This window comes from Rhamphochromis longiceps, linkage group LG22, assembly GCF_057381845.1.
Source record: "Rhamphochromis longiceps isolate RC_006_pf linkage group LG22, R_longiceps_female_GT1.1, whole genome shotgun sequence".
NCBI classification, from domain to species: Eukaryota; Metazoa; Chordata; class Actinopteri; order Cichliformes; family Cichlidae; genus Rhamphochromis; species Rhamphochromis longiceps.
The window spans coordinates 21,182,197-21,208,454 of record NC_140577.1 but is presented as its reverse complement, the minus strand read 5'-3'; the positions used below and the strand labels follow the sequence as shown (position 1 = coordinate 21,208,454).

General features: G+C 42.9%; 1 protein-coding gene across 3 annotated transcripts; it reads left to right on the top strand.

Annotated features, from left to right (window-relative positions):
* The first annotated feature begins 156 nt into the window (after positions 1-156).
* On the top strand, positions 157-25,617 carry pals2b (protein associated with LIN7 2, MAGUK p55 family member b). Of its 3 annotated transcripts, XM_085395812.1 has the most exons (14): positions 158-302; positions 8,269-8,331; positions 11,883-12,130; positions 16,158-16,258; positions 16,788-16,940; positions 18,491-18,643; positions 19,299-19,526; positions 20,315-20,446; positions 20,530-20,626; positions 20,935-21,003; positions 21,096-21,257; positions 21,342-21,544; positions 23,034-23,162; positions 25,055-25,617. In XM_085395812.1, exons 3-14 carry the CDS (start codon positions 12,001-12,003, stop codon positions 25,229-25,231), a joined length of 1,734 nt encoding a protein of 577 aa, XP_085251938.1. In that variant the 5' UTR covers positions 158-302; positions 8,269-8,331; positions 11,883-12,000; the 3' UTR covers positions 25,232-25,617. The 3 variants fall into 3 exon arrangements, with proteins under 3 accessions (XP_085251940.1, XP_085251938.1, XP_085251939.1); XM_085395814.1 differs by lacking the exon at positions 18,491-18,643 and having other exon boundaries at positions 157-302; XM_085395813.1 differs by lacking the exon at positions 11,883-12,130.
* The last annotated feature ends 641 nt before the right edge of the window (positions 25,618-26,258 follow it).

Genomic DNA, 26,258 nt, shown 5'->3' with positions numbered 1-26,258 from the left:
GATGCCCGCACAGTCTGAGCTGGACTTGCCTCACGTAATATCCATACGTGAATGGATGAGCGCATCACAATGTGACGAAAAGAAAATACTATCTACATTGTTTCCACTTCAGCGAGGGCCGGGCCGCAGCTTTCATTGGTCTGTGTGTCCTGACGTCAGGGAGGAGGCCGGGCGTGTCGGTTTGATTGACGTCGTGTGCTCTGGTAGTCTGCTGCGGGACCGGGACAGACAGCTGAGGGGGGTCTGAATGTCCAACCGGGACGATCGGCGGACTACCGCGAAGTCGCACGCGCCATCCACAGGTAAGTCACTGCTCGTGATCATATCCGAAACGTGGATGTTGGGAATTCATTCATCAACTGGCACTATAAATGGGAGACAAAGACACTTAGCTGTGTGTGTGTGTTTGAGGTACAGCAGTGGAGTTTGACAGAAGAAGGAGAGGTTCGTCCCCTCTGCTTGTCAGAACAAGCTCCACTCCGACACGTAACAGCTCGCTGTGGGCACTTACTGTGAACCCGGACGCGTCCTTTCCTCCCCCCTTTACTCCTGCCTATCGTGACGAGGAATACATGGGATGGGTTGTAGTCGTAAGTGTGCTTACGCCACAATGGCTCGGATGGGTAACAAAAAAATGGCCGCACGTGTGGCGAGATGGTTGAGCGCACGGTTGTCCGGTCAGCCAAAGCGGCTCAGGCGTTTGGCACGGGATGTGGCACACTTGTTCGAGCGCGCGGATCCGTGCGCCAGATCCGTGCGCCGATTCCAGGAAGATAAGAGGAAAGAGCTGCGGGTTGTTGCGCTGACAGGATGAGAAGGCTGGAACACGCGTACGTCCCAGTGTGACTGACTGCAACATCCACCAGCAAAGGAGGGTGGGCTCAAGGAAAGGACAGAGAGCGAGAAAGATAGATTTTTTACTCTGTCATCAGACCAAATTAAAACTCTTTTATTTCTTTTATTTTGTTGACTAGACAAAAACTTTACCAGCGAGCATCAGCACACTGAGCTAAAGCTGAATGAAAACACAGCAGACCCTTGGCTTGGCACAAACTGGCCAACCAGAGGTACAGCTAGACGACTGCATTGATTTTTATTTTCTGTCCTCCACTGGAAATGAATGAGTGCACCATCCCATAATAATCTCCTTACATGATGTCAGAACCACTTTATACTGCCACTTAATCGAAACATAAAACCAGGGAGACTTCCTTGCTCAGAGGAACACAGCACAGGGTCACTGGGCAAGCTTTATAAGCAGTTTAGCATCGTGCACGTGACGGGGGAAGCCCATGCACATACACAACATCACTGTGGATCTGTCCAGAGGTGCTACACAGGCTATGCAGACCCCTGAGAGGAATAGATGTATCTTGTGGCATCTTAACAGGCGCTTATGGGTGTTTCTCTGTTCATGTCAATGATCTAATCAGATTTAGTGACTCTCTTAGTGTAAACAAAAGGAGGAAAGAAAGGAGACTGAGTTAGTTAAGCACATCAGAGCAAGTCTGTAGTGGCTGCTGGGGATGTCCTTTAAGACTTCTGAGTCATGATTCAGGATGACCTTTATTGTTCTGCTGAAGTAAGACTTCTCAGCCCAGCTATGCATTTCCCCCTTGTGTCATCTCGGAGTTAAACATATGCCCCCGGTCAGTGAGCCATGCTGAACCCCAAATCCAACCCTCCGAAGCTTCGTCGTTTCTATTATTAATTATCATGTGTGGGAGATAGGAGGGAGGGTAGAGACATAGAGCAATGGACTGGGGAAAGTGGAATGACTCAGGCCTCCCAGCTATGAACAACACATGTATGAGAAAGCTGTTATCTACATAATAATCCCTCCCTGCCCTCCACCAGGCTGCACCTCCCTGTTGTTAACGTGTAACTGACACCATAGTAACTGTTATCATGAGCAAACGGCATCTCTGCGAACACCAAACTAAGCCTCAAGTGCAAAGGAACATTATTTTGAAAAGAACCTTGTGTCAGAATCGCTGCCAGGCAAATGTCTGGCAGTTTTTGCTGCAGCCTATACTGCTGATTCACCAGATTTTATCCATCACAGAGGCCTTAAAGAAGTATGCCACTACAAACCAGCAATAAAACAAGCTGTTTGCCAAAAAAGACGGCCTGGTTTTACATGTCTTTCTTGCTCAAATTGGTAAATAAAAGGTTGAATCTCCTTTACAAACTCCACAAAAACTGAGTGATGAAAATAGGGAAGATGATAGAATAAATATCTAAGATCAACAGCTTCCTCTTTTTTTCTTTCTGGAAGCTTATTTGCATTGAGATGATGTAAGGCCATCGTTAGCGCATACCAGATCAAAGTCTCGGTCCATTTCCTGGAGGAGGCTCAGCTAGCAGGATACTGCAGGCTGTAGTTTTAGACAGAGGCTAAATCTGATTGCAGTATTTGGCAAAAAATAATTTTAAAAATCCAAATATGAAATAAGACAAAATCCTTCATTTTCCCATCTCTTCTCGCCTTTTTACCACCCCACACCGCTCATCAGGTTTCTCATCTTTAAACTTTTGCTGTCATTTTTAAGCACTGTTGCATCACCTCTCCCCACTCCATCCCCTCCCTCTCTCTTCCTTAACACTAACGATCACTAGCAGGAGGCTGGGAACGCAGAAAGGCTGCAAAGATGCAGGCATGGCCATGTGGCGGGTTAGATTATGTCAGGAGGGTACTCGTTATTAAGATGATGCGCGCTGGGCGCTGAGAGTTTCTGACGAGCTGTGTAATTATATCCTCCCAAGCTGTGAGGCAAAGCGCAGACATCCCACCAGCTGGAACCTCACCAGAGAGGAAATTGAGGTCATTTCTTGGTGATGTGTGGAAATCGCTCCAGTGCAGAAATTTATTGCCTTGAAAATGGTGGTGATTTGAGCATCAGGTGATGAGCAGAGGTAAGTGAATCAGCACAAGGATGGAGCGGTTTGCTCATCGTAGAGGTGGATCGGGAGAAACTGAGGTGGCTTAATCAACATCCTGCAGCTGCAGTCATAAAATGATGACTGTTTGGGAAACATGGTTATGGTTAAAAAAATTAAGCATACACTGATCTGCTAAGATAGCCATCTTAGGGGGTCGCAGTGTAATCCTCTTATTGAGCAGCTGGAGTGACCTACATAGGGTTTGTCTGGAGGCAGAAGGTGATGGGTGAGAGGCACGACAGCATGGATGGCTATGTGATTGGAGTTGTTGCATGAATAGCCAGTTATTACACACTCATGTACATTTTCAAATACACACTGTTCTTATGAGTCTGCCACTGCAGCTCAAGGTTAAAGGAAGTTTACAAATTGCCCTGTAAACTTCCCCTGGAACCAGCCAGTGAAGTGACATCTTGACCTGAAGGCAGGACAGAGCTCACTGGCCTCTTTTGTGATTCTCAAGTCACTGAGAGGAACTAAGAGTGACGGCTGCTCTCAGAGCCCAGTTCTCCGCAGAGCCTGGGGCACAGGAGGATACAGAATAGGGGTGGACAGAATATACAAACATCAGCTGAATAGTTCTCATGGGATGGATGCCTTATGGGGCAGGTTCTGAGTGTGCATTTGTGCTTCACAATCCCAAGGGGCGTAGCACTGTTCACCGTAGACTATAAACTTGCAAAATGTGCTCACTCCCACACAGCAGGTCTCGGGTAGAGTTCAGATTTCCTGCTAGTGTGACCAGAACTGGAGGAATTAAAACCACACATCCCGCTGATGTTCGCCTGCGCCTTTAATAGCATGCATATGCACATGCACACGCACGCATGTTTACATGAGTGAAGCGGCAGTGATGTTTTGTACAAGAACAAACCCTCTGATCCTCTCCATAATCCCTCTTCCATGAGCCGTCCATCATCTGAGTGCTTGGCAACGGGGAGGAACTCGGAGGGCTCGTTCTTTCATACGGACCAGCCAATGGCAGCCAGGAATGCAAATCACCATTTTCTGTGATTTTCCGTCCTGAGAGTTGGAAAAGAGGATCAGACTGCAGAGGTGTTGAGACATCAGAGGAGTTCTGAGCACAGGACATGCTGAGTGAAAAGGGGAAATTATGGTTCAGCGGGGTTAGCGTGTTGGCAGTCCTTCTACCTGTAGAGAGCGTCTGTTTTTAGATGGGGGTAGTGTCAAAAATAAGTTGTATAACCAGTCTGTGGGCTACTCTTGCTTGTGCTGTTGTTGACCCTAGCTAGCCAAAGAGAAGAGTAAAGTTATAACATACAAAGAGCTGAAGTGCACCAAAGAAAAGTGTCCACTGGCAGCCACTGTCTGTACTTTTCATGCTGTATTTGTGATTTTTTGAATGTTTTTTGTTTTTGTTTTTTATATTTCTCCCATTTTTATGAACTCTGATGTCACACACTTCCCTGTTGCAGTCCACTATTCAACCAATCAGCATTCACCCGATGCACAGCATCATCCAACTCAAGCAATGTTTAGTTGGGATTTTGAACAACTGCACAGAAACATGTTTACATTGCTCAAAACCCCTCGCCATAGGGCCAGTGCAGGCAAATGAAGTCTGGCAATTCATCTCTACCAATTCTGCCAATGAAAGTGGTCAAATATCCAGCCAGAATGAATTCAGAAGCTTGTTGATGGCTACAAAAGGAGCATTAAACCAAATATTAATAGTAGTGTATGTATATATATTCGAGCCTGACTTTAGGCCCTGTTTGGATTAGAGAAAAACCAAAATAAATCCAAACATGTGCAGCCAATTCTTCTTGTTTTTGCTTAAAAGTCATTAAAGATGTATTCGTACAAACAATACACCTCATTAAAAAAAACAGTTTAAAGAAATCATTAAAAGCCTGAATTTATCATGATATTCACGCCCATGATGAGTGTGTGTGAACTTCTGACTGCAACATATGCAAACAGACACATTTGTGGAACCATAAATTCAACATAAGACAGATCAACCTGGTCACTGAGGAGCTTTGTGCAGAAAAAATAAGCTAAGCAAATATCCATCAGATTTTTATGGACCTTTAATTACAATTACGTTCCTGTGCTTATAGCTAGACAAGGTTATTTGGTAGGTTCTTGAAAAAGTGAAAGGGCGTTCAGCAACCACTCTTCTCTGTTCTCCCTCTAGACTCTCATGTTTTCTCTCTCCTCCTCTGAACTTCCCAAGACTTGAGAGGCTTTCCCCACAACCTTGTCTAATCTTTAAAGGATTGTTCTTTCTTTTTTTCTTCAAGACTCCTAATGTGCCTTTTATCTGGTCCTTATTGTCATGCTCTAAATCTCTCTCCTGCTCGGCTCGTCTGACATTCTCTCACTCCCTTTTACACACTCCTCGAAGGGCCAGATTGTGACCCTTGCTGTTTTTTTCTTTCTTCCCATCTAATGGTTTAGTTTTTAGGGGGACAGATATAATATTAATACAGATAGTGCATTCACTAAGGCACTGTATGGATGTGTATATGAAATGGTGAGTGCTAAATAACTACCAGTCCAACTAACCATGAAGACTCTACTGCTTTGTGTTTCTACTCTGTGTTGCAGACAATCCTGGAAGTACTGTGAACAGTAGCGCTCGATCTGCTTTGATCAGCATTATTTCACAACGGCTCCTTTGCATTTTCTTCTGCATAATATTAAACAAATAAAAGGTTTTTATACTGACCAACATATACCAATACTGAAATACCTGGAAAGGTCCGATATCAGCCAAATGATATATCATAGGGCTCTGTCTCTTTGCTCCTCCCTCCTCATTTGGCCCCTTCGATTGGTCCATCTTGGCTCCCTGCCCCTCGATGCGGATGATTAGGCGAGGAACTGCCTAGTGACTTTGCCTCTATTAACATTCTTCCAGGGGATATCTTTCACTTCCAGTGAGCGTGCAGAACCTGATTTTAATCTGTGTTGTATAATGAACTGACCCCTGTACTCTCCCTCTTGTAATAGTAGGTGACCAGTTAGCTCTGGTACGACTGGGTGAAAAAATACTGCCACAGAAATAAGAGATAACTGCTAACAAGTGATGGGTGGAGGTTCCTCTGTGTTGTCATCGCCTTTTTGTTAATTTTCTGTAGAGTGATTTTGCAGGAGGGTACTTGTTACCTAGGGAGCGGCTTAAGACCAAGATGTACCTGCGATGTGTGTGTTAGGGGAGTATATAAAAGAAGATTACTTTCTTGATTTGAGAGGTCTTCCAGATCATTTCTCATAATAAATAAGCAGACATAACTTGCAACTTTTATTAGACTATTGAAAGCCTTGACTGCTTGAGGTGAGAAAAATAAAGGGAACGTGAAAAAGGCTGAATGCAGTGATCATGCAGCTATCAGTTATATGGAATAACAGCATTTCAAAGCAGGTTTTTCTTCTTTATGCTGGCTTGCATTTTGTAACGGTCCATTTCACAATGGCTCTTAAGGGCAGCGTGAATGTGTTTAACTCTGCCAGACTTTGCAGTTTTATTAGACACAATTAAATATCGTACAGCGGGGCAGGGCATGTTGCTGGAAGGAGCAGTGCTTTCTGCCTGCATTCACAGTTTAGACAGAAAAGAAAAAGAAGCGAGGATGTGGTGTTTGAAATGGCTTTTATGTGGCTGATGCAAAAATCCTCTTTGTGTGTGTATAAAGCTAATTCTGACTACTTAGACCTGAAGGTTCATTCTTGACAAGGAAAACAGGATAAAACATTTTCCTTCATATATGAAAGTCATCAGCAGACTTAAAACGCCCATGTTCTGAATACCTCATGTGCTTTGAGAGTCCTTCAAAGTAGGTGGGAATGTAGGATATAAGACAAAAACAGGGTTTGTACAATTCTAACAAGTTAATATGGTATGATCAACTTCATTCTTCAACACAGCCTGAACTCTCTTATCCTTTTTGTATTTTCTTTAAGTAGTCTTCAGGAATAGTTCTTCAAGCTTCTTGAAGGACATTCAAAACTCTTTTTTGGATGTTTGGATCTTCTCTGGCTGCTTTTTCTTTTGTTCTATAACAAGATGATCCCACACTGCTTCAATAATGCTATGGTTCACACCTTGCAGAGCTCGATCCATGACTGACAGTGTACCATTGTGTGTTTTTCTATCCTTGTATGCTTTTACGGTTTAGGAACATTGTCATGCTGAAACGTAAGCTGTTGCCAATGTGACTCTTTCCAGATGGTTTGTATGGTGGTTCAAAATCTGCCAGTACTTTCTGTTTCATAAGTTGATCAATTTTGGTAATATTCCCAATAGTACTGGTTAAAATGCAGCCCAAAACCATGGTAGAGTCTGCACCATGCACCATGTTTTACAGATGGCTGCAGACACTCACTGTTGTGTCTTTCTCTTGACCTGCTTCGTACCTATTGATGAAGGTTTGAACCATAAATTTCCCAATTGGAGTCCCTCCACCATCAGACCTGTTCCCACTGATTTTCAGTCCAGTTCTTGTTTAATTTGGCATACCTCAGCATTTTCTCCACGTTTCCCCTCTTTAAGAATGGCTCCTTGACAGCCATGCTTCCACTGAGACTGTCTTTACTGTATTTTCATCTGTTTCTTAAGGACATGACTTTCAGATACTGTTTATCTTCTTTAAATTGTTTTGTTAGGTCTGCCCCCTTTTTCCCATAGATTCGATTAAAAAAATGTGAGCAAATTATGTGTTTTTGCGACAGGCTACTAGTAACAAAGTCCTCAAAGATACAATTTAAAACTGAGAAATGCACAGCTTTAGTAACACTCCATCTTTTCTGTACAGTTTCTTTCTTAAATATCAACTGTGCTGGATAAACAGTGAAAGAATGACTGTATCTGCATTACAGTGTTCAACAGCACGCTGAGACAGAAAAATCTGTAATACGACACCTCAGATGCTGGCAAACCTCTGCATGAGACTCAGACAGGTTTGCAAGTCAAAATGAGAAGAGAGGTTTACTGGGTGTGAATGCATACCGCTTCGTCATTACTTTCAGAGAATAGTGGCCATTTCCCATACAATGCCAGCTGATGATGCGGGCATCGTTGAATAGCTAAAGACATTAAATTGTCAGGGATTTCTGTCAAAAGGCATCCCACGAGAGGAAGGGATGACATAGACAGATACAAGTAATAATTCACAGGGAGACTAGAGTTATTAGGTGGGACTGGTAAGCACGACTGTGTATCTGAATCCTCAAGTGAGTTTATGTGAGGAATGATGAAAACTGGCGAGCAGCAAAGCAAACAGGACTGAATATTCATGGCTCATATGGATGATCCTCACAAACTTTCACACATCTCCCACCCTTCCCCTGTCTTTTCAGGTCTTCACAGTTGACTGATGAGCAGCCAGTAGGACTGGGCTTGGGCTACACCGACTGGCATAGGTAAACACAACTTTCTCAACCCACCGGAGATGTTGAAATGTGTTTTTTTTCTTGCATTCTGACATGATTTTGTTGGTTCGCTGGGAGACCTGCCAGCCAGAACTGTGTTGGTCCGGAAATCTTTACTTTTAAAGATTTACTTTTGAATAAGTAAGGAAGCAGCTGGTTTTCTTTTAAGTGTGTGTGTTTGTGCTTGTGTACCCGTGTGGATTTCACTTTTGACAGCACTTCCTCTGTACTTGAAAGGGCCATGCTGATGTTAAACTAAAAGCGTGGGATTAAAGCATCAGTTTTATATAACCAAACTCTGTATATATTTATTTAGCGTCCCCAAATCTTACCTGACTGTGACTGGCAGAAAGTACAGCTTTTGCATTACTGGCTATTATTAGATGTCATTGTATTTTCGATAGAATACGCAAAAGCTTCTCTCTCTCTCTTCGCCTTTTAAAGTACCAGCATTCATTCTTTTATATATACACAAATTTTCTCATTTCTGAATAATAGAACAATTGCTTTAATAATTTATAGCACAGTCTTGCTTTGCTCATTACAGATCTGGCGCTTGTGGATCAGTTGTTTGTTTGTTTTTTAAGTCTGTGCAGACTTCCCAGGGTGCTTTCTTATGGCACGGTGCTTTAGTTCTTCTCATGCAGCTGCTCTGCCTAAGTTAAATTCTGTGTGAAGTCGGCAGTCGCTGCCTTACTTTCTAAAGGCGAGCAATTAGATCGACGTTTTAGAGAAAAAACCTTGCGTGTGCGATCAGCTGTGTCTAGTGCCTGTAGTTCAGTTGGAGAAATGTGCTGTGACACTGCACTGATGGCCAAAGAGAAAATCTCTTGCTTCCCTCTGCACTCAGAGTCGTTGCCAGTGTGTTGCAGTGCGTCGCTAAAGGCCATTTCAGCCCTTGCCAAGCACAGCTATGTAGCATACTTCAGCCCTGTGGACATGTTTGAACACCAGATATGGCGAAAGAGGGAGAGAGAGATTCTGTAATCCAGTGCTTTCGTGGCAGGATTAAAATCCCGCGTCCTGAGTTGGGGGAGGGGTTGACTGGTATTGCTGAGGATGGGGTGGAGGGAGAGGCGGGGTGGATTAAAGCCTACAGATTTGCTTCTTGCACAGCTGTGACGCTCTGGGAGGAGCCTGATGGGGGGCAGTGGGAGGAGCTTGTTCTAGATTATTCTCATTTTTGCTTCCATGACTTTGGTCTTGATACAGAAATGGAGATTTGAATCTCAGGTTAAATCACAGCATATCCTTCGCGTCTTATAGAGCGCCATGGTTGCACTAATTCAGGGGGTCTCAAGCTGACTGTTGTTTCTTGCATAGCTGTAAAAATTGAAATGTCTGTCATTAGTTAGCCAGTCCAGCACCTGCTCACTTAGTGCTCCTTTACATGGTGACCAAAGCACATCGTCACATGTGTTATACAAGCGCAATTAACCTGCTTGTAGCTGCTTTCTGCAATCCAGTTAAGTACTCTTGATGACAGCAGTGCAGAGTTGGCTAGCTGCCATACTTTACAGTAGTGTCACTGCTGACATGATATTATAAGTTGTGTGGTTCTTGTGTGGTTGATGCTAATCTTTTACGTAACGTCATGCTAGAGCTAAACGCACCAGAGCATTCAGCCAATGTTTGCTCCCTGTCATCATAATGGTAAATGGTAAATGGCCTGCATTTGTATAGCGCTTTTCTAGTCCATAGGACCCCAAAGCGCTTTACACTACATTCAGTCATTCACCCATTCACACACGCATTCACACACTGGCGATAGCAAGCTACATTGTAGCCACAGCTGCCCTGGGGCGCACTGACAGAGGCGAGGCTGCCGGACACAGGCGCCACCGGGCCCTCTGACCACCATCATAACATCTAAGTCACATTTGTATGCACAATGTATTTATTGTGATTATACTTTTTATGTTATTATTCATAGAGTAATGGCCCATAGGCTGGCCTCCTACAAAAATGGTCTAATTGGACTGTGCTGACATGGTCAGGCAGCTGTTTGTCTCTTTGTTTGTCTCTAAACCAAGTCGTAATCAGATGACAGACTAGGGGAGAACTTCCAAAATATGGAGTCAATAATGTGTTTGGTATCACATCTGCTAATGCTAGCACTGCTTAACCAGCAAGATTCCTTGTGATATTAAATGGAATGCTAATTTTGCCTGATAAAAAAATAGGCTTTATCAAGTACTTACTGAAGAAAAGGAAGAGCCAATACTTTAAAGCAGGGGTAAGCAATGGATTTTTCCAAGGGGCCACATGAGGAACTGGGACTGTTGTTGGGGGCCGCACCACTAAGGTGAACTGAATTCTGGTCAGTTCCTAATTTTATCCCTATATAAGCTTATCAACTGCCCTTTAGTATTCACTTTAAAGCATGTAATTTAAACATGTGAGCTGTACTGAACTTTATGATTATGAGCTTTTATTTAGCTCTTAGCAACTTTATGCCGCATAGCCTCAAAGAGTTCTTAGTAAGTATAGCAACATAACTTGCCTTTTATTTCCAAGAGAGCCTTGCTGTGATGTGTTAAAGCATTCTTTGTGAAATGTTACTTATTATCCTCAATATAAATCAGGACAGACAGGGTCAAACGGTTATTAAGATAATATTTCTGTTAAGAAACAGTCATGCAGCCAGCAGCTTGTGCAGACGTACTTAGGCAAAAGGCAGAAACAAGAAAAACTGCAGTCCAAAAAAATGTGCATAATCCTGTCAGCACCTCGAGTCTACTCATTTAATGAGATGTAAGGTGGTGAGAGGCACATTCATTTTAGGGGGGGGAAGCAAAAAATTAAAGAGAAAAAGCTCCCGTTGGGCTGAGGAAGAATCAAAGAGTTGGACGACCACTGAGGGAATTCGTGCGAGCACAGTGTGCACAAACAGAGTTTCTGGCTTTGAGCAGAATAAGTGTGAATGGGAGCAAGAAGGAGGACAAGAATGGGAATGTAGGGTCAGGCCCTCTTTAGTAGCACTTATGTAAGATTACTTACATAATGACACATTCAACTAGTGTGTGTGAGTGTGTGTGCCTTTGTCTAGACAAGAGGGTTAACTTGACTTTGGGTGGGGTCAGGGATACAAGAGGAGGGGTACTCAAGCAGGCCTGGTAAAGGAGGATCGTGGGATTATGTGTGTGTGTGTGTGTGTGTTTATGTGTGTTATCAAAAGAGGCGGGGGTGGTAGTATGAGAAGGTATTAAAGTCAGAGTACAGGGAGGGAACTAGCAGGCACTGAATGCATGTCCACATCTGTGAGTGCTATCCAGCTTTCTGCCTCTCTCCGTCTCATTTCACGCCTGTCTTTGCAAACTCGTCCAACCATCAGCCTCTTTTCCTTTCTCTTTTTAAAAAAATATCTTCCTTCAGCTTTCCTACTTCTCTTCACTCCCCTATCATTCCTCGTCTCTTAAAATCCTCTGATATTAATCCCATTCTACTGTCGCTGTCTTTGTGTCTCTTCTCTCATTATTCGCCCTCAATCCCCTCTGTCTCTCTTGCTCCTATCTCCCCTTTCTGCATTTTTTTTTTTGAAGTGTGGAGGGTCAGCAGTGCCAGAAAAGACAAGACAGAAGACATATTGGCAGAGCTACTGGTGGTTTACTCGTGGTTAGCCTTAGCATACTTGTGGCAACAGAGAGGAAGAGCTTGGCGATGGTCACAGCAATGGAGGATTCCTGTCCCAATGGGGCACAGGAAGAGGAGGAGGTGAGACCCCTGGGACAGCATGCCGTGGAGGGGCCCCCGGCTGTACGATCCACCCAGGGAGCAGAAACATCTGGAGGTGAGGACAGTAGGAGGAAGAAGGGAGCTTTCAAATATTAGGATGAATAGTGGGATATTGTTATCTTTCATTTAAGATGGAAGGCTTTAGATGGGTAACTCCAGTGGTTTCTTCAGCTTCATGTGGAAAGTCTTTAGAGCGACAGTTCCCAACATTTATATCCCCACAGTTGTGTCAGATTTGCTTGAGTCCCCTGTGATGGATACCAAGCAATGAATAAATAAAGCCTTGTCCACACAGGACAGCAGTTTGTTAATGTGTGTTTAATGCAGCTAATGATTGGTCGCTACCAGACAGGCTAGGTAACATTAATGTATTTACTATTCTGTCATACGTCAATCAACAGTATCCAGTGCTGTGATTGATTTATCAGTGGGCCAATATCATCATCATTTATAAATGAAGATTTAAAAAAATAAGTAAGTAACAAATACAAAAACTGTGAGCGACGAGGTTGCGCAGTTTGCCCACGAGAGAGCACTCTGCAACTTTCCTGTTGACAGCACATATTTGAAAACCACAACAACCAGTCTATCGGAGCAGATTCAGGCAGAGGGTAAAAAGTAAATAATAACTGCACACAACAAGTGTTTCATATGTCTGAAAGAAGAAAAAATTTTGCCCGATATATACAAAAAAAGTTGAATTTTAAAAAAAAAACAGGTTAAACCAGTGCTAGTTTAGATGAAGAATATGTTTTTATAACTAAGGGGACTGAATTTCAGTAGATAAGACAATTTTTAGCATTAGAAATTTTTCCATTTCTAATGCTATTTGAACGTTTATCCAAATCTTTTAGCAGTTATCTGTTACAACCAATAATTTCTCACTCCTTATTAATTCATTTTAGAACTACTTTATTTGACTTTTATTCTGTTCTACTTTGATTAATACATGAATTTGAACCTAAATTAGCCAGTTTTACCTGCAGCTATAAGTTTCAGTGAATTTTTTAAATCCTTTGTCCGTTCTAGCTAACCTTTAGCTAGCTAACCTTTAGCTAGCTAACATTTAGCTAGCTAAAACCTGCTAATAATGTTTAACACACATCAGTTTATTCAGTTCTCTTTTCAACAGTTTATCAAGTAAAAGCCAACTGATTCAGTCATTTATATTATGTATTACTTTAAGTTAGCATTTCAGATATCCTTGATTCTTTCCTAAGCAGTTTAAACATGCTCTCAGTCCTCCCAGTTAGCGCCTTGGTGTTACAGCTGACACAGGATAAGCAAGTGTAATTATGTTTAAAGTAGTTTAGGTAAACAGCAGTATTTCAGCCTACCTTTGGGATCCAGTCGAGCGGTTAAGAAGTGCTGCTTTACAGCAGCTTTAGCTGTGAGAGTCCCAGGAACTGCACTGCACTTCTGAAAAAAGAAAAAAACACCCTCAGATATATTTTGTTATGGATGATGTGTCAGTGGAGTTGCTTCTCTGACAGTCATCTCAGAAGCTAAAAAAAAAATAAAAAATAATGATACCATGTTTAATACAAGTTGCGAGGTTTTTTCTTTCTCCTGGGATTTCATTCCTTTAGAAACAGAGCAGTGATCTCTGCATCAGCATTCAGTGCACATCATGCTCGTAGGTGTGCATACTGATGCAGTGGTTAGATGTTGCAGACAAAAGTGCCACAGAGGGAGAAATTACAAGGAGGTAAAAGAGAGTGATTCATTATATGTGAATAAATCATCTGGAAAAAAACAACTGTTTGGTGCTGTAATCTCTTAGCATTAACAACTCCTTCAGGCCACAGCATTTGGATCTCTGTGTCATATTTCAAAAGATTATGTAGACTTTAGTTTGAAGGCTTTAGTTCATTTCCCAACTTTTACCGGACAGAAATTTTAACAGGTAATATGCACAGAAGCGTGGACGAGTAAGGGTTCCTGTTGTCGGGGATGTAGTAAGTAGGTAAAGGTCAATGAAGACGACACCGGGATATACAAAAGGTTTCAGCTGTGTGTTATTCTGTGTATGCTTGAGGTTTTCACTCCGGATATGTTCATGTTTTGCAGTAAACGTAGCTTTATTTATTGCATACAAGTCAAAAGTTAGTTGTGCCATGGTAGTGTTAAGTTTCCATATTCGTCTTGTCTGTGTGTGTCTGTGTTTGTGTGTAGATGCCTTTTCCCGAAATGACCGTTGCCCTGTGGAAGATCTGTGTGTGGTTCCCCAAGAAGAAATAAATTATTGTGTCCATATGTCCGTACTGAGTCTTAGATTGTGCTGTTGTGCCTTAAATACACAAAGCTTCATTGATATACAGGTTTGATTGTCTGCAGTGCTGTTTTTAACCTTCTTCCCCCCTATTTGTCCTTCTTAAAGAGGATCATAAATATTTAAGGTCTGTTTTGCACCGAGCCTGTTGTTTATGCAGTCTCCCTGCGCTCCTGTGGTTATCAGACGCTGTAGAGCTCGAGTTGAACCGTGACTGTTTCAGTACAGCAAACCAGAGAAAGCAGAATTTAAACAGTGATTAAACTGAGATCTAAATCACAGAGAGGCATTCATTTGGATAGAAATGAGCAACCAGAAGGAAACGTGTGTTACACAAGAGATGCTACTTTTTTCGGTAATATTTTACAACTCTCCCACATGGTGTGATGCTGCAATTTATCTTGGTTAAAATGCATTCCAAACTTTTAATGCTTATGCCTCTTTTACATAAGGAAAAGCTGATTAAACATTATTAAAGTGCATATCAGCAGAGCTGCGCTGTGGTCAAGTGGTAAAGGGTCATATCGCATTTGTATAAATGTCCTGAGCGGCTCCTCAGTCCAATACGACTTCGATTCCTTTCTTTCTCTATTTTTCATCTTTTTGTTACTGTTTCTTTTAAATAAAAGCTAAATGTCCAATATTTTTTAATAGGTATACATGCCAGATTGCAAAACCTACCAAAAATATAATATATAGACGTCAGCATTTCATAATCTGTATTTTCAAAGCAGCGATTTGGTATGGGGCACTTTATTCTAAAGAGGGGGCTGAAGTCATAGACTATAGCTTGACTTGATGACATGGAACATGTCTCAGGGTTTAAGAGTAATAATGGGTTAGTGAAGCAAAACGCAGAGTGAAATCATAGAGTGAATCAACTGTATACAAGTGCTGACCGGACATAGTTATTACCCACATAGGTGTAAAATGACACACACATACACATACATTTCCAGGGATTTAAATGGCTAAAATGTGCTTAGATTGGCTTTAAGACACTGGCATTAGGGCGTTCAGCTAGCTGATACCTACAGTCCACACCTCTCCCTGTCTCTGTTTATGTTAACAGCATAGAGGCTGACTGCATCTGAATCCAGGAGCCTTTAGTTGAATGTTTAGGGCCTTGAGGGAATCTGGAAAAAAAAGCAATTTGAAGCTTTAAAGTTAAGCTTTTTTAAAGTGAATATACACAACTGTGCACACTCTGTGCAGACCAGGCTTAATATTCTGGGGTGCTTGTCTGTGTATACAAAGTATGTGTATCCAAAACTCTCCCAGAGAACAATACATGGTGTCTGTCGGCCAAATCAGCTCTTGACTGACAGCGCTGACTCAGGGTAAGACTGGCTGCCTTGACTCAAAGACCATTTGCCAGCTGTGTTGTGACATTTGGGTGAAAGCTGGCCCAGACAATACTTACTGTAACATGTTTCAAGCCCAACTCGTGACTTTTGGGCCACATCTGGCACACACTGCACTTACCATATTGGACCATCTTATGCTGTCTAGGCCACACATCATTTTCAGTGCTGTAATTAGTACCAAAAGCATCTCAGATTAGATCCAGATGTTATCCTGGCTGTGGAGTTTAAACTGAGTGAAAGCATGCCCGTTCACTGCATCTGAAACATTTGGGTCTTCTTTTGCACTGGAGTGTGAGCAGATCTCTTTTTGCTGTTGCTTTGCCGTCAACAGTGTCATGGATGTTTACACTCTGAATGACTTTCAGGCCTGGCTAACTTGGCTTTTCTCTTTTTCTCTCTGTCTCTGTTTCTCTGGATCTTTGTGTCTCGTCCCATCCGTCCAGCCATGCAGCAGGTGTTGGATAATGTGGGTGAGCTGCCCACCTCTGCCGGAGCCAAAGACATCGACCTGCTCTTCCTGCGCGGCATCATGGAAAGTCCCATTGTACGCTCCTTGGCTAAGGTAGCACACACACATAGCTCAGGGCAAGCAGCAGGGAGCAGACAAACCACTAGCCAGCTTCAAACTCCCCCACATGTTGCTCTCAGCAATGCTTTGCTTGCTCTGGCTGAGGCGTTGAAGTACAGTAAGGCTTTGATTAACACACAGTGCTATGTGCATCAGACCTAATGCATAATGACGTAAGAAAATTGTGCAGCTTTGCATTTCTGTGCCTTTTTTATTGACAGTGCATGCACCTACGAACACGCCTTCACTGCTGTTTGAAGTCTAGTGTGCAGTGAGTTCAGTTTAACCACAGCTGTAGCTCCTCCATACAGGGTCTTGTCATGTTGTGCTTTTTCAAATGCTCCCTGTAGAGCACCATATCATATCTACAATCACGGCTACTGAGCAAGTCTCACTTTCTGTCATTCACTCTTTGCACATCCAAATAAATACCAACAAAACCAGGAAGGTTATGAAAGGCAACCGCCATCTTTCCACTTTTCCTGAGCTTCTTTGTCTCACCCAGGCTCAAGAGCAGCTGGAGGAAGTGAAGCTGGAAGCGGTGCAGGACAATAACGTCGAGCTGGTGACAGAGATCCTGGGCGACATCAACAACCTCAAGGTTAAAGACGACAGCGCGGCTGAGTTGTCTCGAATCCTCCAGGAGCCGCACTTCCAGGTGAGCCAGAGCAAGAGCGAGCACAGTTAGGTAGGCTAGAACAGACGCCGTTAACACAAGCACTGGTTATTAACTTAGCTTATGAGGTAATATGTGGCAACCCAAAACACTATGATAAACCAGATGCTGTTTTACAGCACTGTACTTATAATGTTATGTCATAATCAATACATAAATTCTGGTGTTGCTGCTCTCTGTTGGCAGCAATAAAACTTTCACTGTCTCTTAAAAGCATTTTAAGCATATTGACTCTGAATCTGGGAACAGTGTCTCCCTGTGGGCCTCATGAGGAATAAGACTTGTGTTTTATCTAAAGCGCTCTTGTTTAAATAGGTCTTAAAAATTGTATCCTATCATATTGGTTTTGGCTTTGCTGACTCTTCTGCTTCATTGCTAAATGTCCTCTTATGGCTTCTCTCTATTCTATATTTCTTCATTTAGCTGTTATGTATTGACCCTCCATACGTTTGTTGAGTGGCACATTGTATGTTTTCATCCTCTTTTCTATTTCTACATCAACATTCATTTCTTGATGCTCCCTGAGAAAAAGTGGTTAGCTTGAAAAGAATACAGCTTTTTAAATGCAATCATTTCAAATAATTATTGAATTTATATATTTCCAAGTGATGCGCACTTTTTTCCACCTTATTCTACTTTTTATTATTAGCAGTAGTTGTTGTAATGTTACTGCACGTTTGTGAAATGGGGACTGCTTTTCATCTGAACAGTATGTCGTACTCTAAATGTTACAACACTAGCTACAGTGGCACAGATCAGATGTTTTGGAGCCTGCGCTCATGCATCAGTAGAACACTAACCTCTGTGCCTGAACTTAGCAGGGGCTTTATGCAGGCAGGGCCAATAGGAGGTAGATTTCTGAGCCGAGCGAAGCCCCTGCACCAATCAGAGCTCTTTGTGCCTTTAGCTGAAAGATAAGACTCTGTTGACCTACTGAGCAATAGAGATACGGAGGGCGGAGGGGGGAAAGCAGGCTAGGTGGGAAAAGGAAAACAGATATTACATCACAAACTGAGTGTTTGATTTTACAGACTTTTTGTATTTTTCACCAGTGAGCGGTTGGTGGTGATTTGGAACCAGTAATAATATATGGGGAAAAAGCAACTTGAATGAAAGCTGTTGGAGGGATACTCACGAATCAGACATTAAGTGATTAGATTTGGGTGGTTATCCATATTTGGGATTTTATCCATTAGATGATTACTTTTTAAGCCGCACCTAAATTATTAATATGCTAGTTGGCTGTTTGGAGGTATAACTGTCCCGTTTCACTGTTATAACGTCTGCCAACAGAGCTTTTCTATTCACTTGAAACATCAAGTCACAGTTTTGTTATTAATATTACTGTGAGGAAGACTAAATTTCCAATGTGGTCACAAGTGACATTTACAATAAAACTACTGAGGGAATGGAACTCAGTAATGTATCGACTTTACTTTTGTGAAAGTGTAATTGTGCTTCTTCCTCTACAATAAGATGTAGTTAAGCCTTAGCACTCGCCTACCCTCTCCTTTTTTTTCCCTTTCTCTCAGTCTCTTTTAGAGGCTCATGACATGGTAGCCTCAAAATGCTACGAAGCCCCGCCTCCGACTGAGACAGCCAATGACGCAGCGGTGAATAGCGCTCTTATGCAGGCCGATGCCGTGCGCATGATTGGCATTCGAAAGAAGGCCGGGGAGCCACTGGTGAGAGGAGACTGCACGCTGACTGAATGTGTTTGCATGAGTGTGCCACATTATTTATCCATGGGGTGGCTGTAGCTCAGGTGGCAGAGCAGGTCAGCCACTAATCAGAACGTCGGTGGTTCGATCCCAGGCTGCACCCTGGCTGCATGCCAAATATCCTTGGGCAAGATACTAACCCCGTATTTGCCTACTGGTGGTGGTCAGAGGGCCCGGTGGCGCCTGTGTCCGGCAGCCTCGCCTCTGTCAGTGCGCCCCAGGGCAGCTGTGGCTACAATGTAGCTTGCTATCGCCAGTGTATGAATGGGTGAATGACTGAATGTAGTGTAAAGCGCTTTGGGGTCCTATGGACTAGAAAAGCGCTATACAAATGCAGGCCATTTACCATATTTGTTTTATAATTCCATTTAAAATGCTCCAAAAGCTGCCAACACTACAAACATGGTCGATAGGTTACTAAAATTAACAGGGGTGAGGCTTAGCACAAACCCCAAGAATCAGACGAACCCTCCCTCGAGCCAGCACCTGGTGACAGTGGGAAGAAAAAACTCCCTTTTAAGAGGAAGAAACCTCTGGCAGAGGCTCCAGGCGCAGGGAGGGGGTGAGTGTGAGTGCGCAGGAATCAGAGGTAATAAAACATCCCTCTTCTTCCTCTCAGGGTGTGACATTTCGTGTGGAGAAAGACGACTTGGTGATCGCGAGAATCCTTCACGGAGGCATGATTGACAGACAGGGTCTGCTCCACGTGGGCGACATCATTAAGGAAGTAAACGGGAAAGACGTTGGCAATAATCCCACTGAGCTCCAGGAGATGCTCAAAGACTGCAGCGGAGGGATCACCTTGAAAATACTCCCGAGCTACAGAGACGCTCCTGCTCCTCCACAGGTGAGCACGTACAAGCACAGGCATGCACTCTCCTGCTTATGTAACCGGTGGCAGATGTTGGGTGGTGGCACCATCCTGACGATATGTCCTACGGCCTTCCCACAATCCCTCGCGCAGGAATTTGAACTCTGGGAGTCCTATTAATAACACTCCAGATGCTATCTAGGTCACACTAGCAGTTTCTGTGTCATGCACGCACTCCAAATACACGCACATGTGTTTGGAGTAATTTCATGCTCTCTGACATGCAGAGTACAGTAGTGTGTGACGCTGTTGTACAGTTCCCCTCAGACACGCTCCAGTAATGTCTTCTGTGTAAAAAAAAACAAAAAAAAACACACACATATATATATATACCTTGAATCTTGGAACACATAAACCTGGAAATGCTTATAAACTGAATGAAGGGCAGTAAAAGTGAATGAGACGTAATGCAAAATCACTTCCTGCTCTGTGGCTCAGAGCGCGCTGCACAGTATATTTCACTGGCTTGTTTTATTGCTTCCTCTGGCTGCTTGTTTAATCTAATGCTCTGGCCAAAGCACTTACCCTTTCTAGCAAAAGCCCATGCAGCGTGTTGACGCAGCATGAAGAGCTGTGTCGGCTGCGGCTGTGGGAAACGGGCCGTAATGGGTGTGAAAGAGCTGCCGTCACCATGCCGACGTGTGAGAAGCCATGCTGAGTTAAAGCTGCTTTGTCTTTCTTGTTGCTTTGTGAACGGCCATCTTCCTCTTCAATCCTAATTTAAGCGCTTCAGGAGCTCACACCTGTTCCTCTGTTCCTCACAGGTATATGTCCGGCCATACTTTGACTATGATCCCGCCAATGACAGCTTGATCCCCTGTCGGGAGGCAGGTATGGCCTTCAAGAAAGGTGATATTCTTCAGATTGTAAACAGAGAAGATCCCAACTGGTGGCAGGTGAGCCTTCCTTCACAGACTGTCTTTGACCGAACTTTAAACTTTCAATTTTCTAAATTTAACTTTGAACTGATCCACGCCAGGCATGTCACGTAGTGGGTGGTGCCACGGGTCTGATCCCCAGTCAGTTCTTGGAGGAGAAGAGGAAAGCTTTTGTTCCCAGAGACTTGGATGGATCAGGTGAGTACCCTACCTGTACTTCTTGGCAGTGATGCCAGACCTTTGTGTAAACACTCTGTGAAAGATTCCTGAGCTAAAACTCACCCAAGTTCTTAATGTTTCTCTTAAGCCGAGGCTGTTTTTGAAGGGATGGAGTGGCCTGTGAACTGGTTTACTGCCAGACCTCTATCACTTGTAAAGCTTTTAGCTGATTGATGGCAAAAAAAATAAAAAAAATAATGGGTAGTTAGTATTTTCAGTGCATGCCTGCCCCCGTCTGGCCAAATGCTGTAACAGCAAAGATATAAACGTGCATATTTGTCTTGCAGGAATTCTTTGTGGCACCTTGGCTGGAAAAAAGAAGAAGAAGATGATGTATCTAACAGCCAAGAACGCAGGTCAGAATATTCTTCATGGTCTAGATGTTTGGTTAATGTCTTCATTGTCTTTCTCTACAAGTGGCTAACAGCTTTGAAATGTCTTTGAACAGAGTTCGATAGACATGAACTGCAGATCTATGAGGAAGTGGCAAAGGTTCCTGCTTTCCAGAGGAAGACGCTGGTTCTGATAGGTGCCCAAGGAGTGGGCCGACGCAGCCTCAAGAACCGATTGATGGTCCTCCATCCCACGCGTTTTGGCACCACTATACCATGTATGCCACACTTGGGTTTCTAACCGCTTTTCTCAAATTTTGCTACAACAGTGCAACATTTACCTGATTCATGTCTTCTGTCAGACACCTCACGGAGACCCCGTGATGAGGAGCTAGGCGGCAACTCCTACCACTTTACCTCAAGGACAGAGATGGAGGCTGATGTGAAGGCCGGCCGCTTCCTGGAGCACGGCGAGTACGACGGCAACCTGTACGGCACAAAGATTGATAGCATTCACGAGGTGGTCGCAATGGGACGCACCTGCATCCTGGATGTCAACCCGCAGGTATGAGAGGGGTCCAAAGCGAGCGAATGTCAGTGGCAGGGTTATTTTCATGCAGTGAAGGGTGGCTTTGACATGCAGCATTTACTCACTGTGTTTGACCTTTAGTGAGAACATTGGAGAGTTTTATTAGGTGAAGTTTGGACCAGCGGGACTTTGTTTCAGTTGAGTTTGCATTGTTTCAGAAAGTTTACTTTCAGTTGAGTTTTTATTAGTTCCACTTTTAGGTTTAGTCTTTTTAATTAATCTAATATTGGTGGATGTTTGTCAGGGGAAAAGTTCAGAAATGACATCATATATCAGAGTCATGTAGACTTGCCAAGTCTTAGTGCACCAAAGCCTTATGAGACAGTGTGGTTTTCAATTGCAATTTCAGATCTACTTTTAAACTATAATAACCTTGTGTTAAAGGATTTGAAAAAATATGCTACTCAAAAGCACTTAAAGGAACACATTAATCAGTATAGCAGTATAGCATCAAGTCAATTAAACTTCTATGATATCGATCTGATCAGTTAAGTAGCAGAGGCGGTATTTAATGTTTCTTGATTGTTTTTTCACTAGTTTTCCATTTAGCTAAGGCCAGTCTCACTACTGTTATTATGAGGTGATACTTGGGCCCCATAGAGGTTGGACAAAAGGTCTAACTCCTCCAAGATGGCACATCAACTCATGCCACTACCAGAAGGTTTGCTGTGTCTCCCAGCATTGTCTCAAAAGCAGTCGGGCAGTTACTCTAGGAGAGCTGGTGAGGCCTGAGAAAGGTCCTTAACCCGTCAACCATTAGTCAGTAGGATCGGTATCAGCCCCTTTGTGCAAGAAGGATGAGCACTGCTGAAGCTACAAAATTACCTGCAGTAGGACACTGATGTGACTATGTTTGACCATACAATCAGAAACAGACTTCATGAGGATGGTCTAAGGACGCCTAAGCGTCTTGTGGTCTCTATATTCACTGCCCCGACCATGGAGTCTGATTGGCGTTACCTGTAGAATACCAGAATTGGCAGGTCCACCACTGCCATTAGTTATCAGGATGAAATCCTTGGACCCATTGCCAGACCCTAGGCTGATGCGGTGGGTCCTGGGTTCCTCCTGGTGCACGAGAATGCCCGGCCTCGTGTGCAAAGAGTATGTAGGCAGTTCCTGGAAGAGAAGAACTCTGGGATATTATATAGATGGGCCTCCATCTATCCAACTTCCCCAGGGCCAGGTCCCTGTTCCAGATCTAGGAGGAGACCCCCAAGGACACCAGCCAGTCTCTCATAAAAAGCATGTCCCAACATTGTGAGGCATGCATACAAACTATTGCTGCAATGAAAGTTTGCCAAAATGTGTCATTTTTTTCACTTTGATTTGTGGGGTGTCTTTGAATTCAGACCTCTGTAGGTTGACAATTATTATTTCAAATAATGTGGCATCCTTTCATTCCTAACACATTACCTGGTCCGTGTAAGTATAGTATAATGAAAACATCTTTGTCTCTCTTCAGGCTCTGAAGGTACTGAAAACAGCAGAGTTCATGCCTTATGTGGTGTTCATTGGAGCACCAGATTTTGATACTCTTAAGGCCATGCACAAAGCTGTGGTGGATGCAGGCCTCACAACTAAGCAGCTCACGGTAGGTTAACAACACCCATGCGTAACAATGGGATGAAGTAAACACACACAAACAACCATGCTCTCTCTCACACACACACACACGCATACATAGTGATATGCTTGCATTATCTGTCACTGTTTTTTGACATTTGAGCCCTCACTTACATATCATGGGGATAACTGTGCAATATTTTATGTCAACTGTAGTCAGTCACAAAAACTATGACTGATTCACTGAGATAAAAGACACACTAAAGACATTTGAAAAAAAGGTGTGGTGGTAACTGGTGGCCAGTTTGCCTCTCATTGTTTAAGATTTTGTTCTCCCTCTGGTTTAATGTTTTTAACACTTTTAAGATTAAATCACCCTCATATGCTTTCTATGTGGGCCTTACTAAAAATAGACTGAGGGACAGGGTGGCTAAATATAAGTATGCCGATTTGAATGACCCTGTGGCCAAAACACTGCCTGGAAGCAGATCATGTTACTTGCTGGTCAAACAAAATCCTTCTAAAAGTACCTTAAATTACATACAGTCGTGGTGAAAATAAAGTACACCGTCTATCATCTCTATCATTGTGCATATCAGAACAAAAAAATCTGAGATGAACAACAGCATACAACATATTATGCTATGTTCTTAAAGCCAAAATGCAGAAGCGTCATGTTAAAAGTGACATAAACCCCTTGATTTAGTAGAAGCACCTTTAGCAGCAATAACTTGAAGTATGACTTCAGTAGTCTCGCACATCGTTGAGGAGGAATTTTGCTCTACTCTTCTTTACGACGTTGTTTGAACTCATTTGTTCTCGGAAGCTCCCACCAAACCATTTGAATCAATCTGAGGTCTAACATTTTGACTGGCCCATTGCAGCAACTTGATTCTTTTCTTTTTCAGTCATTCTGTTGTAGATTTGCTGCTTTGTTTGGGATCATTGTCCTGTTGCATGACCCAAGTTTTAGCTGTTGGACAGATAGCTTTATATGTGGCTCTAGTGGAGTTTGGTATATAGAGGAGTTCATGGTCAACTCCATGACTGCAAGCTGCTCATTTCCTCTGGCTGCATATCATCACGCCTCAAACACAGTGCTTGGCAGTTGATATGAAAGTGTTTGTACTGATGTGCTGTGTTTGGTTGCTGTGTGTTATGGCCAAACGTCTCCACGTTGTTTTCATCTGTCCAAAGGACATTTTTCCAGATGTTTTGTGGTTTGTTCAGATGCAACTTTTTAAACTTAAGCATTGCTGCCATTTTCTTTCTAGAGAGAAGAGCATTTCTCCTGGAAACCCTTCTAAACGAGTTCGTTTTTTCCCTAATTGAATCATCATGAACTTTCACATTTATCGTGCTGAGGCCTGTAACCGGTCTGACCTTGAGGTGAATGTGTTTGGAAGTTCATTCCTGGGAAGACTGGCAACTGTCATGAATGCTTTCCACTCGAATGCTCCAGACCAGCAAGCTGGCAAAGGTTCTGCCTTTATGGAGGTCCTTACATTTGTTGATCATCAGTTAATCAGGCGATTTTGAATTGATTGACAGCACCTGGCCTCTTTTAGCAGCACCATATCAGCTGCACATTGCTGCTAATACGGAAGAAGTAAGGGTGTAGTTTTTGTCTTTGTCGTACTGTTTCTGCATTTTTGGCTTAGTTTTTGTAAGACACAGTCTGTTGTGTTATATTTTGTTCTTCTGTTCTTGAAAGACCAGGTTATTTTTTTACTGTAACCTGAAAGGTAAAACCTTAGAATTGACAGAGGGTCTACTTTCTTTTTACCATGACTATAAATATCCATACACTCATCATTTGTCCACCTGTCCTGGTCTTCACTGTTATGTGCTGGACACTGACACTCATGCATACAACTTGGATTTATCCCCAGAACTGACCCGTTCTTCATGTTTCTGCAGGATGTGGATCTGAGGAAAACGGTGGATGAGAGCGCCCGCATCCAGAGGGCTTACTGCCACTACTTTGACCTGACCATCATTAACGACAACCTGGATAAGGCCTTCGAGACGTTACAGGCAGCCGTGGACAAACTGTGCAGTGAACCCCAGTGGGTCCCAGTGAACTGGGTATACTGAGGACTAGCACCACTCGTTACACTGTCCAGTCTACGTGGGCCTCAGTGACCCACCAACATGTATGCGTGTATGTGTGCTTGTGATCACAAAGGCCAAAGAAGATGAAGGGCAGAGATACTACTGCAAGTAATCAATGAAATCTCATCGCTCTTTCTCCTCTCAGGCCTGCAACTTTTTTCTACTCAAAACTCAAAGGGAAAGAGTGCTTATTTATTTTATAACTTTTTATGAAAGATCTTTCTATTCAGTGTGGGATTACAGTGAGAATGAAACAAACCAACCATGAGAAAAAAGAAAGAAAGTCGTGTCACGTGCTCGGGCCATACTTTTTTGCATTAATTTATTGTTGTAGTGTCGCTTTGTAGTCGTTTTCCTTCATTTTTAAATACTTCTATCAGTCTTCCCTCGCTGACACGGAGGATTCACGGTCGCCACCCGAACTCCAAAACAAAGACGAGGACAAGGCGATCGATGACAAGAACTTGAAGCCGTCATTGTCCAAGAAATCTCACGGTGTGGCACATGTTGAACATCATTGCTCTGTTTTCTTTTCACCTTCATTTACTTGAATCCTTAATGTTATTTTTTTAATGTCGTCGGCCCCAAAATCCTCAATCGGTTTTCTCCATGAGCGAGGGGCTAAAAAGCTCATCCGGTATATAAAAGAAAAACAATGTTATGACGTACTTTTTAAAAGATCAAACACCATGTCTGTTCATTTTCTCTAGTTTTGTTTTGTTTTTGCTATTTTTTTTTAATCAGCGTGATGATTAGTAGAGTGTAGCATTCAATCGTTTGCTTCTATCGTCTGTTTGTCTGCAGTATGAGTGTCACAGTGTCACTGGCCATCATCTTTACCTGCTACAATGTGTTAATGTTTTATTTTTTGTGAATGTGGCTCAAACCCACTCGCTCCTTAATGATCCTCATCTTCAGTGTTGCGGTTATGCCAAAGCCCTTGTGATCATGCTCTGAATCAAATATTAAATTCACAGTTCTTAAATCAGATACAGAATTGAGAAAAACC

Excerpts from the sequence above, each read along its gene's own strand:
- pals2b (XM_085395812.1), top strand. The coding sequence starts at position 12,001 with ATGGTCACAGCAATGGAGGATTCCTGTCCCAATGGGGCACAGGAAGAG. Across the intron at positions 12,131-16,157 it reads GGGAGCAGAAACATCTGGAG|CCATGCAGCAGGTGTTGGAT; the intron begins GTGAGGACAGTA and ends CCATCCGTCCAG. Across the intron at positions 21,004-21,095 it reads TCTAACAGCCAAGAACGCAG|AGTTCGATAGACATGAACTG; the intron begins GTCAGAATATTC and ends GTCTTTGAACAG.